The sequence below is a fragment of the Eleginops maclovinus genome, chromosome 4, assembly GCF_036324505.1.
Source record: "Eleginops maclovinus isolate JMC-PN-2008 ecotype Puerto Natales chromosome 4, JC_Emac_rtc_rv5, whole genome shotgun sequence".
NCBI lineage: Eukaryota > Metazoa > Chordata > Actinopteri > Perciformes > Eleginopidae > Eleginops > Eleginops maclovinus.
Window position 1 is genome coordinate 1,558,032 of NC_086352.1, and position 16,872 is coordinate 1,574,903.

Genomic DNA, 16,872 nt, shown 5'->3' on the forward strand with positions numbered 1-16,872 from the left:
ACCATTCAGCCCCCTCACTGTGGGGGTCCACTGCAGAGGGGCTGGAGGAAATCTGACGAGTGTGACCCGATCAATAACCTGGGTCATCTGAAGCATTCAGCTCCTTTTTTAAAAAGATTTACAGTTTGTCAATATCCTTGTTTTGTGTTTGGAGTTTCCTGTTTTATTTGGAAATGTTCTCCCTCCGTTGTGTCTGGTGTAGTTTTACTTCCTGTCTCTGGGTTCCCTTGTGTCTGATTGTCTCATTGTTGTCACCTGTTGCCCTCGCGTTTCTGCCTCCCTCCCCAGCTGTGTCTTGTGTTGTGATTAGTGTGTTAGTATTTAGTCCTGCTCTCCTTTGTGTTCCTTATCAGTTCGTTGTCGTCCTTCATGTGTCAAGTCCGATGTTTTCCCATGTCCTGGATTTCCCAAACTTTGTATTTTTGTTAAACAGCTTTTATAATGAAAGCTCGCTTTTGGTTTGAATCGGTATTCCTCCTCCTTGTGCTGGACTTGGGTCCTTCCTATTTCCCCCACCTTGACACAATTAAGTTCCCATGTATTTCTTTTGTGTTTGTGGAAGGTGTTTCATATTTGCACACGGATTCTCACTCTGTTCACGCAAATCATATTGAGGTTGACATCGTTGGTGCAGAGGGAACATTTCAACAGTTACTGTATGAATGTGTGATAACACTCGGTAAAGCCATTCGTTTATGGCCAGGGGAGCAGTTAATCAGAGCAGACTGGGCTCTGGTTTCAGACAGAGGGTGAAAAGCGGGGCTGTATGAGAGAAATAAAGAGCTTTCTGACCATTAAAGCATGGAGACCTGGTGGTGTGTGAATGTAGAAACTAGGCCACGGACTTGAGTTACTGTCCTCCTGTTTAAACGGCAGAGAAACGAAACATGCCAACACATGAGGAACACTGAGGCTGGACCCAACATGTCTCCTAACTGTCTGATCATATTCAACCCTCATGATGTTGGCGTGTGATAATACAGCGGGATGAAGGACAGTTCTCTGTCGTCTGTTGTCAAAACAACACCAGGTCAGACAGATCCGTGTGACGCACTGAACGCCAACCAGAGCAGCAACAAGTGGAGCTCTCAGGGGCTTTATTCAACGCATCGGTATGGTGACCGTTTTGACTCATAACTTTCTGGTTGCGTCTGTAGATTTCACCAAATTCAGAATCAGAATACCTCTGATTGTCCCACAGAGGGGACATGTTCATTGTTACAGCAGAGAGAGACAGCTTCATGTTACCCACATACTGACAATATATACAAGAAGCACACAGTTTACAAAATACACACAGATAGAAGTATAGCAGCCAGATATGTGTTGCACAGGTATTAACACGGGGGGGGGTTATAGTCAGTGATGTAATATGTGAGGGGGTCTACCGGGGGCCATGCTGGTTATAGAGTGATGCGTACCGAGACAGAAGGAAGAAGGAATGAATGAGCACCAGAGGGGAGGACGTGCACATGTTGGTCAGAGCGTGTGACTCTGCAGCTCTGCAGCTCTGCAGGTGTGTGTGTGTGTGTGTGTGTGTGTGTGTGTGTGTGTGTGTGTGTGTGTGTGTGTGTGTGTAGGTGTTTTCTAGCAGCATTACAACAGGGTTAGAACATGTTTCAGTGGCAGCATGACGAGTGAGGACCGACTGAAGGTCTTTGTGGGACGGGTCATTATCACAGCTCTGTTGTTCCCTCCTTTAGTCCCTGATCGGAAACAAAGAGTCGTATACCCGTTATTCCGGTTTGAGACTCCCGTTACAAGACGTGGCGAGACATTGTTTTTGTATCAACGTCAGCAGGAGAGGACTCTTTAAAGTAGAGACACTACATACTGATATACACCTGAACATCAGCAGGAGAGGACTCTTTAAAGTAGAGACTCTACATACTGATATACACCTGAACATCAGCAGGAGAGGACTCTTTAAAGTAGAGACACTACATACTGATATACACCTGAACATCAGCAGGAGAGGACTCTTTAAAGTAGAGACACTACATACTGATATACACCTGAACATCAGCAGGAGAGGACTCTTTAAAGTAGAGACACTACATACTGATATACACCTGAACATCAGCAGGAGAGGACTCTTTAAAGTAGAGACTCTACATACTGATATACACCTGATCATCAGCAGGAGAGGACTCTTTAAAGTAGAGACTCTACATACTGATATACACCTGAACATCAGCAGGAGAGGACTCTTTAAAGGAGATGCTACATACTGATATACACCTGAACATCAGCAGGAGAGGACTCTTTAAAGTAGAGACGCTACATACTGATATACACCTGAACATCAGCAGGAGAGGACTCTTTAAAGTAGAGACACTACATACTGATATACACCTGAACATCAGCAGGAGAGGACTCTTTAAAGTAGAGACGCTACATACTGATATACACCTGAACATCAGCAGGAGAGGACTCTTTAAAGTAGAGACTCTACATACTGATATACACCTGAACATCAGCAGGAGAGGACTCTTTAAAGTAGAGACACTACATACTGATATACACCTGAACATCAGCAGGAGAGGACTCTTTAAAGTAGAGACTCTACATACTGATATACACCTGAACATCAGCAGGAGAGGACTCTTTAAAGTAGAGACACTACATACTGATATACACCTGAACATCAGCAGGAGAGGACTCTTTAAAGTAGAGACTCTACATACTGATATACACCTGAACATCAGCAGGAGAGGACTCTTTAAAGTAGAGACACTACATACTGATATACACCTGAACATCAGCAGGAGAGGACTCTTTAAAGTAGAGACACTACATACTGATATACACCTGAACATCAGCAGGAGAGGACTCTTTAAAGGAGAGACACTACATACTGATATACACCTGAACATCAGCAGGAGAGGACTCTTTAAAGTAGAGACACTACATACTGATATACACCTGAACATCAGCAGGAGAGGACTCTTTAAAGTAGAGACACTACATACTGATATACACCTGAACATCAGCAGGAGAGGACTCTTTAAAGTAGAGACGCTACATACTGATATACACCTGAACATCAGCAGGAGAGGACTCTTTAAAGTAGAGACTCTACATACTGATATACACCTGAACATCAGCAGGAGAGGACTCTTTAAAGTAGAGACACTACATACTGATATACACCTGAACATCAGCAGGAGAGGACTCTTTAAAGTAGAGACACTACATACTGATATACACCTGAACATCAGCAGGAGAGGACTCTTTAAAGTAGAGACTCTACATACTGATATACACCTGAACATCAGCAGGAGAGGACTCTTTAAAGTAGAGACACTACATACTGATATACACCTGAACATCAGCAGGAGAGGACTCTTTAAAGTAGAGACACTACATACTGATATACACCTGAACATCAGCAGGAGAGGACTCTTTAAAGTAGAGACTCTACATACTGATATACACCTGAACATCAGCAGGAGAGGACTCTTTAAAGTAGAGACACTACATACTGATATACACCTGAACATCAGCAGGAGAGGACTCTTTAAAGTAGAGACACTACATACTGATATACACCTGAACATCAGCAGGAGAGGACTCTTTAAAGTAGAGACACTACATACTGATATACACCTGAACATCAGCAGGAGAGGACTCTTTAAAGTAGAGACTCTACATACTGATATACACCTGAACATCAGCAGGAGAGGACTCTTTAAAGTAGAGACTCTACATACTGATATACACCTGAACATCAGCAGGAGAGGACTCTTTAAAGTAGAGACACTACATACTGATATACACCTGAACATCAGCAGGAGAGGACTCTTTAAAGTAGAGACACTACATACTGATATACACCTGAACATCAGCAGGAGAGGACTCTTTAAAGTAGAGACACTACATACTGATATACACCTGAACATCAGCAGGAGAGGACTCTTTAAAGTAGAGACACTACATACTGATATACACCTGAACATCAGCAGGAGAGGACTCTTTAAAGTAGAGACACTACATACTGATATACACCTGAACATCAGCAGGAGAGGACTCTTTAAAGTAGAGACTCTACATACTGATATACACCTGAACATCAGCAGGAGAGGACTCTTTAAAGGAGATGCTACATACTGATATACACCTGAACATCAGCAGGAGAGGACTCTTTAAAGTAGAGACGCTACATACTGATATACACCTGAACATCAGCAGGAGAGGACTCTTTAAAGTAGAGACACTACATACTGATATACACCTGAACATCAGCAGGAGAGGACTCTTTAAAGTAGAGACACTACATACTGATATACACCTGAACAGGATATGTCCTCTTTGAGTTCTAAAGCCAGTGTCCCTGTCTCTGGTGTCCCTCTGCCCCCCAGGAGAGAAGCCCTACCTGTGTCCGTATGAAGGCTGCAGCAAGCGCTACTCTAACTCCAGCGACCGCTTCAAGCACACCCGGACTCACTACGTGGACAAACCGTACGGCTGCAAGATGTCCGGCTGCCTGAAGCGCTACACCGACCCCAGCTCGCTGCGCAAGCACATCAAGGCCCACGGGCACTTTGTGGCCCCGGAGCAAGGGGCTGCCACGGGCCGCCTGGCGGGGGGACTCCTGGGGCTCCAGCAGGGTGAAGCGCCCCCTCTTGGCGGGGCCCGTTTCCTCCTCCCTGGGGCCTTTTTGGGGGGCTTCGGGGCGCCTCTCTCCGCTTACTGCCGCCTTGGCTGCATGGGGCCCCTCGGCCTCTCCGACTCCCCCCTGATACACTTCGGACTCTCAGCGGCATCCATTCTGGGGCTGGGGGCTTTGGGTAGGGGGGTGTCGAACAGAGAGGAGGAAGAGGAAGAGGAAGAGGAGGAAGTGGAGGCATTAAATCTGTCTGCAGGGGGGGGACCCGGACGAAGGGACCCTCTGTCCTGGGTACTGGTTCCCCAGAGGGCCCTGCTGCTCAAACCAGCTGTTGTTTGATAGGATGTGCACCTTTGTGTGTGTGTGTGTGTGTGTGTGTGTGTGTGTGTGTGTGTGTGTGTGTGTGTGTGTGTGTGTGTGTGTGTGTGTGTGTGTGTGTGTGTGTGTGTGTTGAGTGAACAACGCCTGATCAGGTTGCATTATTCTGACGCTTTAAAGGGTGAGTTCCCTCGCCTGGAACCAGGAACCAGCCTTCACGGTGAGGCCGCTGACCCTTCAGTATTTGTTTTCCTTCCACTTTCTTCACTCTTTCCCTTCGTGGACCATCGGCTGAACTAACGCAGGTCATGGAAGGGCACACGCACTAACCATTTTCTACTTTTTACTTTTGACAACCTCCTCAAACTGCCGCTCATAACTAAAGTACATGTGGTGATGCAGGATGCTGGGGAGCAACGAGGAATAAAGTCTGTCCATAATTTATGCAGCATGAAGAGACTTCTCCACAGCCAATAACACAGCAGCCTGGATGCGTCCTGCAGGCAGAGCTTGTGCAATGAAAGGCTTCAGAACGAGGTGTAAATCATTGGAATCTCTGACAGCCACTCCCACACAATGGAGCCCCTCATGAAAACACATTTCTGTGGTCATTTTTATGAAACTGTTTACAGGGTATTTATCCGCTGGAACTGTTTAGACGCTGCTCTGGTTTGAGTCAGACAGTACTGCAGTACATTTACTCATACTGTACTTTTTGAGGAACTTTACTGGAGCATTTCCCTTTAATGCTGCTCCACTCTGTTCTAGAAGCACCTTTCCATCAGTAACGCTCCCACAGACTGAAGATGCTCCGAGTAAAAGAGATCGAAACAATACTTGAGTAAAAGTATACATGAGCAAAATGTATTCAAAGTTTCAAAAGTACTCCTTATGCAGAAGGTGTTGTATTTACAGAATAGTACGATGCTCAGGAGTTATCACAAATACACAAGACAGCTTTATTGGATGATGTCATTCTGGTTTGATATTCAGTATCTGAACACATCCTGCGGTTCCCTCTGAGATGTGTTCAGTAGAGGTATAAAGTGCCAGAAAACAAAAGTACCAAGATAAAAAAGTACTTGTACTACATTCTCTTGAGTACAGTGGTTACACTCCACTGGCCAATACACATCACGAGTACTTTTACTTTAAGTACATTTTGATGCAAATTCTATTGTATTTTTGTATGTTTTTGTACTGAAGGACTTTTACTTGTAACAGAGTATTGTTTACACTTTACCGGCTACTCACATCTGAGTACTCTGCAGTGAGTCATTTCAAAAGGATCGGGTTCATTAAAGAGTCCCTATTCTGCTTCCTGTAGTGTTCCCTCTCCTGTAGTGTGTTCTATAGGTGTTGATGCATGTAGAAGAAGAGGACTCTTTAAAGTAGAGACACTACATACTGATATACACCTGAACATCAGCAGGAGAGGACTCTTTAAAGTAGAGACACTACATACTGATATACACCTGAACATCAGCAGGAGAGGACTCTTTAAAGTAGAGACTCTACATACTGATATACACCTGAACATCAGCAGGAGAGGACTCTTTAAAGTAGAGACACTACATACTGATATACACCTGAACATCAGCAGGAGAGGACTCTTTAAAGTAGAGACACTACATACTGATATACACCTGAACATCAGCAGGAGAGGACTCTTTAAAGTAGAGACTCTACATACTGATATACACCTGAACATCAGCAGGAGAGGACTCTTTAAAGTAGAGACACTACATACTGATATACACCTGAACATCAGCAGGAGAGGACTCTTTAAAGTAGAGACACTACATACTGATATACACCTGAACATCAGCAGGAGAGGACTCTTTAAAGTAGAGACTCTACATACTGATATACACCTGAACATCAGCAGGAGAGGACTCTTTAAAGTAGAGACACTACATACTGATATACACCTGAACATCAGCAGGAGAGGACTCTTTAAAGTAGAGACACTACATACTGATATACACCTGAACATCAGCAGGAGAGGACTCTTTAAAGTGCCGCCCCTGACCTGCACCTGCTTCAGTACCTCTCCACAGGATGAATGATGATGCTTTAAGACGCAGTAATCTCTGCGGTGCTCGTAAAGAGTCCCCTGACGGAGAACAGGAGCCTGGCTGTCTGAACGCGTGATTTCTGAAAGTCACAAGAGAGAAACTGTGGTGACGTAACTGACTGTGGGTTTGATGTGTGACCCTACAGTTTTCTGTCGCTCCTTCTTTGATCTATTATTCATTTCCTGACAACGATCTGCTCAGGATCCGCCTGGCACCTGGACGCAGGGCGACAAAGGTGTGTGTCAGGCAGTGAACACACTCGCTGCACAAAGAGAGAGCCAGTGTGTCTTTGTTTGACGATGGCTGCATGCGGCCAGTATCCATGTTGACTTATGAACTTCCTGTTTGCACAGTGTTGATGCTCATCAGTCAGTAAAGGTGTCCAAGTGCCTTGTGTTCTGACTCAATATACAAGAACTATTTACACTCTTTTATAAATGTGCTTTTCATTACCTTTTAAACATGCGAAACTGAGCAACTCGACCTTAGACTTTCAGGACAATGACTTAAAGTCAATAAACTCAAAAATGAAAACAGTCATTGTTTGTGTCTCTGTTGATTTCCAGTGAACCTCCCTTTCTGAGTTTATGTGAACAATCTCAGAAACTATTCTTCCTTTGAGTTTGCATACCTGCAATCTAGTCACCTTTCGGCGAAATTCGCCGTTTTCAACTCAAAATATGTCATTAACGTGAATCGTGTAGATCCGAAGAGTTTTTTTTGGGGGGGGGGGGGGGCTGACCGACGACTGACCGACCAACCATAGACTGTATAACGGACTGTATAATGAGCAAGAAACAAGTTTGCTATCTTCACAATAAATAAAATCTTTGTTCAAATGACTCGCGTTCCACGACCACCGACCAATCATAAGCAAGATAAACCACAGCGCTTTTACCCATCGGTCCCTCTTGGAGTGGAGTGCTCAGTCGTCAGCGAGTGGTTCTTCTGGACAATTTTCGGGATACGTTACAGATACAAGTTTTGAGGTAGGTCTAGTAGCAGCTAATCTGGCAAAAACATTGTATGCTGTATCATTTTAACGTTGCTGAAGTAAAATTATGTTAGCCAAATAAAGTGTATTAACATGCTTCAGCTTATCAGCTTGTTAGGTTGCTAGCTAACCTCAGTGAATTGTGTTAAAGTTAGCCTAGCTAGACCCTGTTCTACGTCACCTCGTTCAATGCGAAGACGAAGAAGACGTTTGTGAAGGCTGATCTCCACAGCATGCGTCCTGTTACCTGATATCAGTGTCATGGGGACCATCATTGATCAACGATCAACGTCAATGAAGATCTCCACCCTCAGTGCTGTGCAGACTGTTAAATACACTTTGCAGACCAGGAACCAGACTGGGGTGGAAATGTTCAGAAGGGATGATTTGAAGTTTGGGGAGGTAGATAGGAGGTTGTGTTCTAACATTAGTGCAGCTGGAACTAGGGACAAAGCCCAACGACAGGAAAATCAGCTTGTAATCAGAGAAAGGAGGGTTGAGTTTGGCTGCCAGCCATCTACCAGTGCTGCTAGTAACAGGGCAGAGGTGGTGGAGAACGATAGTGGGGCCCGAAAGAGGCACATTGCCAAGCAGCGAAAGCGGGCCCTTGAAAGGCTGGTCCGGGCCAAAAGGAGGAAACAATGGAAATAATATTATGTTGATATGTTGCCAAATTTGGCCAGTGGGATTTACTGTTGACCTGTCCTGAATGCTTTTCACCAGTTTACGGGTCAATAACTGTGCCATTGTTACCATAAGAACAGGTTGTCTTTTCCCTTTACTTTCTGATGGGAGTACACCAGAATGCTTCATTTACATGTTAAAATAGCTAAATTTGGCTGGGGGGGGGATGCCCCCAGACCCCCCTACAACGGTTTAGTTTGTCACCTTTTTCAGCCCTTCTGAGTTTGCAGGTATGAGTTTGATTTAATGTTAGAATTTGGAAGAAAGATGTGAAAAGATTCAAAAAGAGCAAATATTTAAACATAGACTTTGTTGAAAATGAATTTTGATTTAAAACAAATATATTTCAGTTTAATTTAAATACAATTTAGACATTTTGAGAAATGCTCCAAAATATTAAATAAAATAAAGAAAGTTTGAAAAAGGAAAAAGAATGGAAAATAAACTGACGAGCAAAACCATTTCTGCGTATGAAAAATGGAAAAGTTTCAAACTTTAAATGAATAGATGATCAGAGTTGTGTTTACAGTTACAGTAATGTATTACTCTTTGCTGTAACGCAGTAATATAACGCAGTACTTCTGAAATGTGGGTAATATAATACCCGTTACAATTCTCAGTAACAGTTACAACACATTTTACACTTTCTAAGAACTCACAAACATCACGAGACATTCTGACACCAGAGAACAACTGTGAATATTAACTCAGTGAGCCGGTTTCCTATTGGTTCAGAGGGCTGCAGGAACAGATTCACCATGCAGCTGCAGGAACAGGCTCACCATGCAGAGCTGCAGACATCACCATGCAGAGCTGCAGACTCACCATGCAGAGCTGCAGGAACAGGCTCACCATGCAGAGCTGCAGGAACAGATTCACCATGCAGAGCTGCAGACTCACCATGCAGAGCTGCAGGAACAGATTCACCATGCAGAGCTGCAGGAACAGATTCACAATGCAGAGCTGCAGGCTCACCATGCAGAGCTGCAGGCTCACCATGCAGAGCTGCAGACTCACCATGCAGAGCTGCAGGAACAGATTCACCATGCAGAGCTGCAGGAACAGATTCACCATGCAGAGCTGCAGACTCACCATGCAGAGCTGCAGGAACAGATTCACCATGCAGAGCTGCAGGAACAGATTCACCATGCAGAGCTGCAGACTCACCATGCAGAGCTGCAGGAACAGGCTCACCATGCAGAGCTGCAGGAACAGATTCACCATGCAGAGCTGCAGACTCACCATGCAGAGCTGCAGGAACAGATTCACCATGCAGAGCTGCAGGAACAGATTCACAATGCAGAGCTGCAGGCTCACCATGCAGAGCTGCAGGCTCACCATGCAGAGCTGCAGGCTCACCATGCAGAGCTGCAGACTGACCATGCAGAGCTGCAGACTGAAGCAACAGAAGGTCTCTCTCTCTGGGTCTGCTGCTTGAACCCAGAGACCTTCAGAGTCTCGTGGCAGAGTGTTGAAGATCTGCAGCCTCTGTCCTCTGTGGAATCTCCGGCTTTCAGAAAGCTCGTCAGCCAAATCCCCGTTAACACACCAAGGACCAGGTGAGCTAACGCTGCATAGAGACTGGTTCCTATCCAGCAGGTCACAGGGCCGTGCAGAGGCTCCACTCACATGTTATTAATGACACACAGAGACGTCACGGTACCGGTATCACATATTATCCAGCCCACTGAAACGGAGCAGGAGTTTAACCTCTAGCTCTTTCCTCATGTTCAGCATGTACTGCCAGATAGAGAGCTTTAATTAATGAGCTGCAGTAAACTACATGTTAGCATTTAAAGCCAAACTTTAGAGGTTATTCTGGTGAGAGTGACTCAGAGTAACTCAGAGTAGAGTAACGCATCACAGTTCAGAGACAGTGATGATGTAATGTCCCTTATCACTGTAAGAAGACAGGAATCAGGAACAGGTACTGGATTACATGCTGGAAGTCACTTGCCCAACACTCGTGATGATAGATTGTAAAAGTTAATCAGTAATAGTAAACAGTAGAAAAGTAGTTTCAGTTAGTAGTTAGTGACAACAGTCAAAGGTTAATAAACGACGGATGGATTCACAGGAAGATATGGGCTGTAAAAAAATATGAAGTCAGTTTTTAAATTCCCTTTAATTTCAGCTTCTGTAGAAATGTCAAAGAAGAAGAATTCTACAACAATGTTGGAATAAATGATACAAGGTGGATAGGCTGGATGTTTCCTCAAGCTGCTGCAGAGGTTTGTTTCATGTGTTTTGGAACATCTGTGTCTCTGTGTCTGCATCCTTTCTGAAGCTGCCGTTTCTCCAGTCAGCTGTCAGTCTCAGGTGCACCAGCAGGTACTGATCAGCTGCAGTGAAGAGAGGGGGAGAAGAGAAAAGAGTAGGAGGGAAAACAACAGCACAAGTACAGCATTCCCGGCATGCCTCAGTCCTGATAGAGGAAGTGGAGAAATGCTGGTCCGCAGGTATCTCTCTAAACCGGTTTGAATCTGTAACTCCATACCCTGTATCCTCCTGTGTGAACACTGTGAGGTACTTATTTGGTTTCTACAAACTAAACTGAGGACAGAAGAAGTTTGAAGTAAGGTTCAGTAAAGGTAGCGTTACCACATGAGAGTAAGAGAGCTGCCCAACCACACAGCCCTGGTTTCTGCATCCTTTATAAATAATCCTCTTGCAAATATTTCTTTCACCTTCTGAGTCAACTTCCTCACAACCACACTGTACATCCTGGCATTGATGATCCAGAGACCTGCTGCACCTCCTGAGCCACCGCCCTCTAACACGTGCTGGTGACAGAATCCCTGCTGAGCGTGTTTCACACCCTAGAACTCGAGTCCTCACTAAGTTTGCATTTCCATTCCTAAAGTGTTTAACTGGAACTGGAATAAAAACACAGCTATAAAAAATATATTTGAGTTAGGACCAGTTTAACTTTAAAAAAACAGCAGTATAAGAACACATAAAGCAGTGTCCATTTTGTTTGAGTTATGTTCTTACGGGGGGATCCACAGGATTTACAGACCTGTGTAATTACTCTGATAATGGGTGGTGTCCATAGGCCATAGGGACTTAGCCTGGGAACTGGAAAGTCACCAGTTCAACTCCCCAAGACCAAGTGCGACCGTGGTGTCCCTGAGCAAGGCACCGTTCCCTACCCTGCACCGCTGTACATATGGCAGCCCGCTGCTCCTAACACTGGGATGGGTCACATGCAGGATGTGAATTTCCCCTCTGTGGGACCAGTAAGGGTTCCTTCTTCTTCTCTTCTGATGGTGTTAAGGATTCCATATATTACTGTGACTCTGCTATGGGGGACCGAAGGTGTGAAACTAAGCCAGAACCAGATCAAGTTTTAAAAGGACATCTCCTGCTGATGTTCAGGTGTATATCAGTTCATTTTTTACAGGGACATGTCTCCATGCTTTAATGTTTAAAAAGCTCTTTATTTGCAGCACATCTTTTTGCCCTCTGTCTGAAACCAGAGCCCACTCTGCTCTGATTGATCAAAAGTCAAGAAAGTATCTCATGACCATTTCTTTACTGCAGATGAGAAACCTGTTTTCCCGTTGGGGACCACAAATTCTCATTTCTGTTGTTATCAGAGCAGTGTGGGGTCTGGTGCCATGCTCAAAGGCAGTACAAAACCCTGGCAGTGCTCCGGAGGCGGAATGATACATGGTACGAGTTTACACTTGGTATTTTGTCCAGTCTAGGAGCCGGGATCCTTCCATTTCCAATCCATACGGATTGAGCTATTGCCCCCCCAAAAGAAACACACAAATAAATCAACCTTCCAGTTTCCTGCATCCAGGTGACAGTCAGTGTCCTAACAAGGGGGTTCAGGCCTCTTCAAGTCTGTCCAGTAATCCACCAGCTGTTTGGGAGACCCCAGGATGTAAGTGATGATCTTGGAGTATTGGCAGCGATCATACTTCTGGTTATAGGCCCTGAACTGGGACGGATTGGGCGGAGGTCGGGGCGAAAGTCCCAACTTTTTCATGCAAGCTCCAACATAAGCGTCCTCTATGGTAAAGTGATTGACCGATTTTGAAGCCTCCACAATCTTCTTTGGAAGATCGTTGGAGAAGACATATCCCATTCCCAGAGTGTAGGTGGGGTAGAAAGGTTCCGGGTACATCTCCACAGGGACGTACCACTTGGAGCTCTTTGAGCGGATGACCGGCCTGTGCCACATGAGCATCCCGGTCAGGTAGTTCAGCTTAGGGATGTCTGGCTTCTGTAGCATCATCACTAAATTGTCAATGTTCAGGAAAATGTCCGAGTCCACCTTCATGGCGTACGCTGCTTCGGGGCAGCGAGTGACCAGCCAGTCCATGATCACCATGGTTTTGATTGTCAGATTCAGGTAAGTGTCCAGGAAGTCACTCTGGATCAAGTCGTGGTGCAGTAGGTTCTCCTGTTGAAGCTTCTCCTGCACCACATCCACATCGGCTGCTCTATAGAGGCCCAGCATGAACAGGGTGAGCACCACATCCCCCCGAACCTCACTGCTGCTGCCCCACGTTTGCCGGATAGCGTCCCGAGCCGCCACGTTCTTAGGTGCCACTGGAACCAACAAGACCAGTAAGGGGGTCTTGGTCTTGCAGACTTCTTTGTTATCCATTATGAAGTGGTAGTTACGTGGGTAGGCTTGATGGAACTGAAGACCCTTGGGAGGTAGGGTAGTAGACACAGGACGAGGTACATTAGGAGGGACAGTAGATCCTTCTGTGGTTTTAATTGGTTCAAATGTGTTGTTTGATCGGTCACGGTAAGAAGGAGGGCGCTGAACCGTATTTACAAACCACTGGTTGTGGTCTTTGAGTGGAAAGCCATCCCACCAGGACAGGGAGTTGCTGGATAACCATACAAGCAGGGCCAGACAGCACAGGAGCAGGTACCGGAGGCCGTGGTTCAACCAAAGCCTCTTCAGTTGTCTTTAAAGATAAGAAATGCAAAGTTAAAACATGTGGCACTCATCTGGGGAACAGGAAGTATAAAGTAGCCATGGAGCCAATGACTGCTCTACCTCTGGGTGTATCTGCATTTGTCAAATTGCCACCAATTATGTATGGGTGACTGAATGGGCCTGCTAGGCAAGAGCGTCCTCGGCCCCCCTGACCCAAATCTGCATACTGATCAATAACAGACCTGCATACTGACCAATAACAGACCTGCATACTGACCAATAACAGACCTGCATACTGACCAATAACAGACCTGCATACTGACCAATAACAGACCTGCATACTGACCTATGACAGACCTGCATACTGACCAATAACAGACCTGCATACTGACCAATAACAGACCTGCATACTGACCAATAACAGACCTGCATACTGACCAATAACAGACCTGCATACTGATCAATAACAGACCTGCATACTGACCAATAACACACCTGCATACTGACCAATAACAGACCTGCATACTGACCAATAACAGACCTGCATACTGACCAATAACAGACCTGCATACTGACCAATAACAGACCTGCATACTGACCAATAACAGACCTGCATACTGACCAATAACAGACCTGCATACTGACCAATAACAGACCTGCATACTGACCAATAACAGACCTGCATACTGACCAATAACACACCTGCATACTGACCAATAACAGACCTGCATACTGACCAATAACAGACCTGCATACTGACCAATAACAGACCTGCATACTGACCAATAACAGACCTGCATACTGACCAATAACAGACCTGCATACTGACCTATGACAGACCTGCATACTGACCAATAACAGACCTGCATACTGACCAATAACAGACCTGCATACTGACCAATAACAGACCTGCATACTGACCAATAACAGACCTGCATACTGACCAATAACAGACCTGCATACTGACCAATAACAGACCTGCATACTGACCAATAACAGACCTGCATACTGACCAATAACAGACCTGCATACTGACCAATAACAGACCTGCATACTGACCAATAACAGACCTGCATACTGACCAATAACAGACCTGTTGGTACTGCCGGATAGCGTAACTGCTCCCTAACTTTCCCGGAGAACTGTTTTTAGGTTTTGAAAATAACAGTTTCTGAAGTTGTAATTGTTGAAAGTGAAAACATGTGATAACTTCATTCAATATGAAACTGTATTCAAAGTCTCAACCTTTTTAGGATTTGAGGAAATTCAAACTTTTTCTGAAAAATCTAAAATGTTGAGATTTTTTTTGTCAGACAGCCGTCCAATAGCTCAGTGGGTGGAGCAGGCGGCCATGTACTGGGGTTTGATCCCCTTTACTCCACTGACTGACTGCTTTAACACCACCTTTACTCCATACTGACTGACTGCTTTAACACCACCTTTACTCCATACTGACTGACTGCTTTAACACCACCTTTACTCCATACTGACTGACTGCTTTAACACCACCTTTACTCCATACTGACTGACTGCTTTAACACCACCTTTACTCCATACTGACTGACTGCTTTAACACCACCTTTACTCCACTGACTGACTGCTTTAACACCACCTTTATTCCATACTGACTGACTGCTTTAACACCACCTTTATTCCATACTGACTGACTGCTTTAACACCACCTTTACTCCATACTGACTGACTGCTTTAACACCACCTTTACTCCATACTGACTGACTGCTTTAACACCACCTTTACTCCATACTGACTGACTGCTTTAACACCACCTTTACTCCATACTGACTGACTGCTTTAACACCACCTTTACTCCATACTGACTGACTGCTTTAACACCACCTTTACTCCATACTGACTGACTGCTTTAACACCACCTTTACTCCATACTGACTGACTGCTTTAACACCACCTTTACTCCACTGACTGACTGCTTTAACACCACCTTTATTCCATACTGACTGACTGCTTTAACACCACCTTTATTCCATACTGACTGACTGCTTTAACACCACCTTTACTCCATACTGACTGACTGCTTTAACACCACCTTTACTCCATACTGACTGACTGCTTTAACACCACCTTTACTCCATACTGACTGACTGCTTTAACACCACCTTTACTCCATACTGACTGACTGCTTTAACACCACCTTTACTCCATACTGACTGACTGCTTTAACACCACCTTTACTCCACTGACTGACTGCTTTAACACCACCTTTACTCCACTGACTGACTGCTTTAACACCACCTTTACTCCACTGACTGACTGCTTTAACACCACCTTTATTCCATACTGACTGACTGCTTTAACACCACCTTTACTCCACTGACTGACTGCTTTAACACCACCTTTACTCCACTGACTGACTGCTTTAACACCACCTTTACTCCATACTGACTGACTGCTCTAACACCACCTTTACTCCACTGACTGACTGCTTTAACACCACCTTTACTCCACTGACTGACTGCTTTAACACCACCTTTACTCCACTGACTGACTGCTTTAACACCACCTTTATTCCATACTGACTGACTGCTTTAACACCACCTTTACTCCACTGACTGACTGCTTTAACACCACCTTTACTCCACTGACTGACTGCTTTAACACCACCTTTACTCCATACTGACTGACTGCTCTAACACCACCTTTACTCCACTGACTGACTGCTTTAACACCACCTTTACTCCACTGACTGACTGCTTTAAACACCACCTTTACTCCATACTGACTGACTGCTTTAACACCACCTTTACTCCATACTGACTGACTGCTCTAACACCACCTTTACTCCATACTGACTGACTGCTCTAACACCACCTTTACTCCATACTGACTGACTGCTTTAACACCACCTTTACTCCACTGACTGACTGCTTTAACACCACCTTTACTCCATACTGACTGACTGCTTTAACACCACCTTTACTCCATACTGACTGACTGCTTTAACACCACCTTTACTCCACTGACTGACTGCTTTAACACCACCTTTCCTCCACTGACTGACTGCTTTAACACCACCTTTACTCCATACTGACTGACTGCTTTAACACCACCTTTACTCCATACTGACTGACTGCTTTAACACCACCTTTCCTCCACTGACTGACTGCTTTAACACCACCTTTACTCCATACTGACTGACTGCTTTAACACCACCTTTACTCCACTGACTGACTGCTTTAACACCACCTTTCCTCCATACTGACTGACTGCTTTAACACCACCTTTACTCCATACTGACTGACTGCTT

The 16,872-nt window shown here is 44.9% G+C and overlaps 2 protein-coding genes across 4 annotated transcripts in view; one reads left to right on the forward strand and one right to left on the reverse strand.

Annotated features, from left to right (window-relative positions):
- The window catches only part of LOC134862751 (zinc finger protein GLIS2-like), a 38,066-nt gene extending 30,521 nt beyond the window's left edge, over positions 1-7,545 (forward strand). For all 3 annotated transcript variants that reach the window (XM_063880826.1, XM_063880825.1, XM_063880827.1), the window contains exon 7: positions 4,362-7,545. In XM_063880826.1, coding sequence (XP_063736896.1) covers positions 4,362-4,948 — 587 coding nt within the window. In that variant the 3' untranslated portion in view covers positions 4,949-7,545. The remainder of the gene's footprint in view (positions 1-4,361) is intronic.
- A 3,244-nt stretch (positions 7,546-10,789) lies between these two features.
- Positions 10,790-16,872, reverse strand: part of LOC134862756 (beta-1,3-galactosyltransferase 1-like) — a 9,470-nt gene continuing 3,387 nt past the window's right edge. Inside the window, exon 2 of the mRNA XM_063880833.1 lies at positions 10,790-13,617. Coding sequence (XP_063736903.1) covers positions 12,507-13,617 — 1,111 coding nt within the window. The 3' untranslated portion in view covers positions 10,790-12,506. The remainder of the gene's footprint in view (positions 13,618-16,872) is intronic.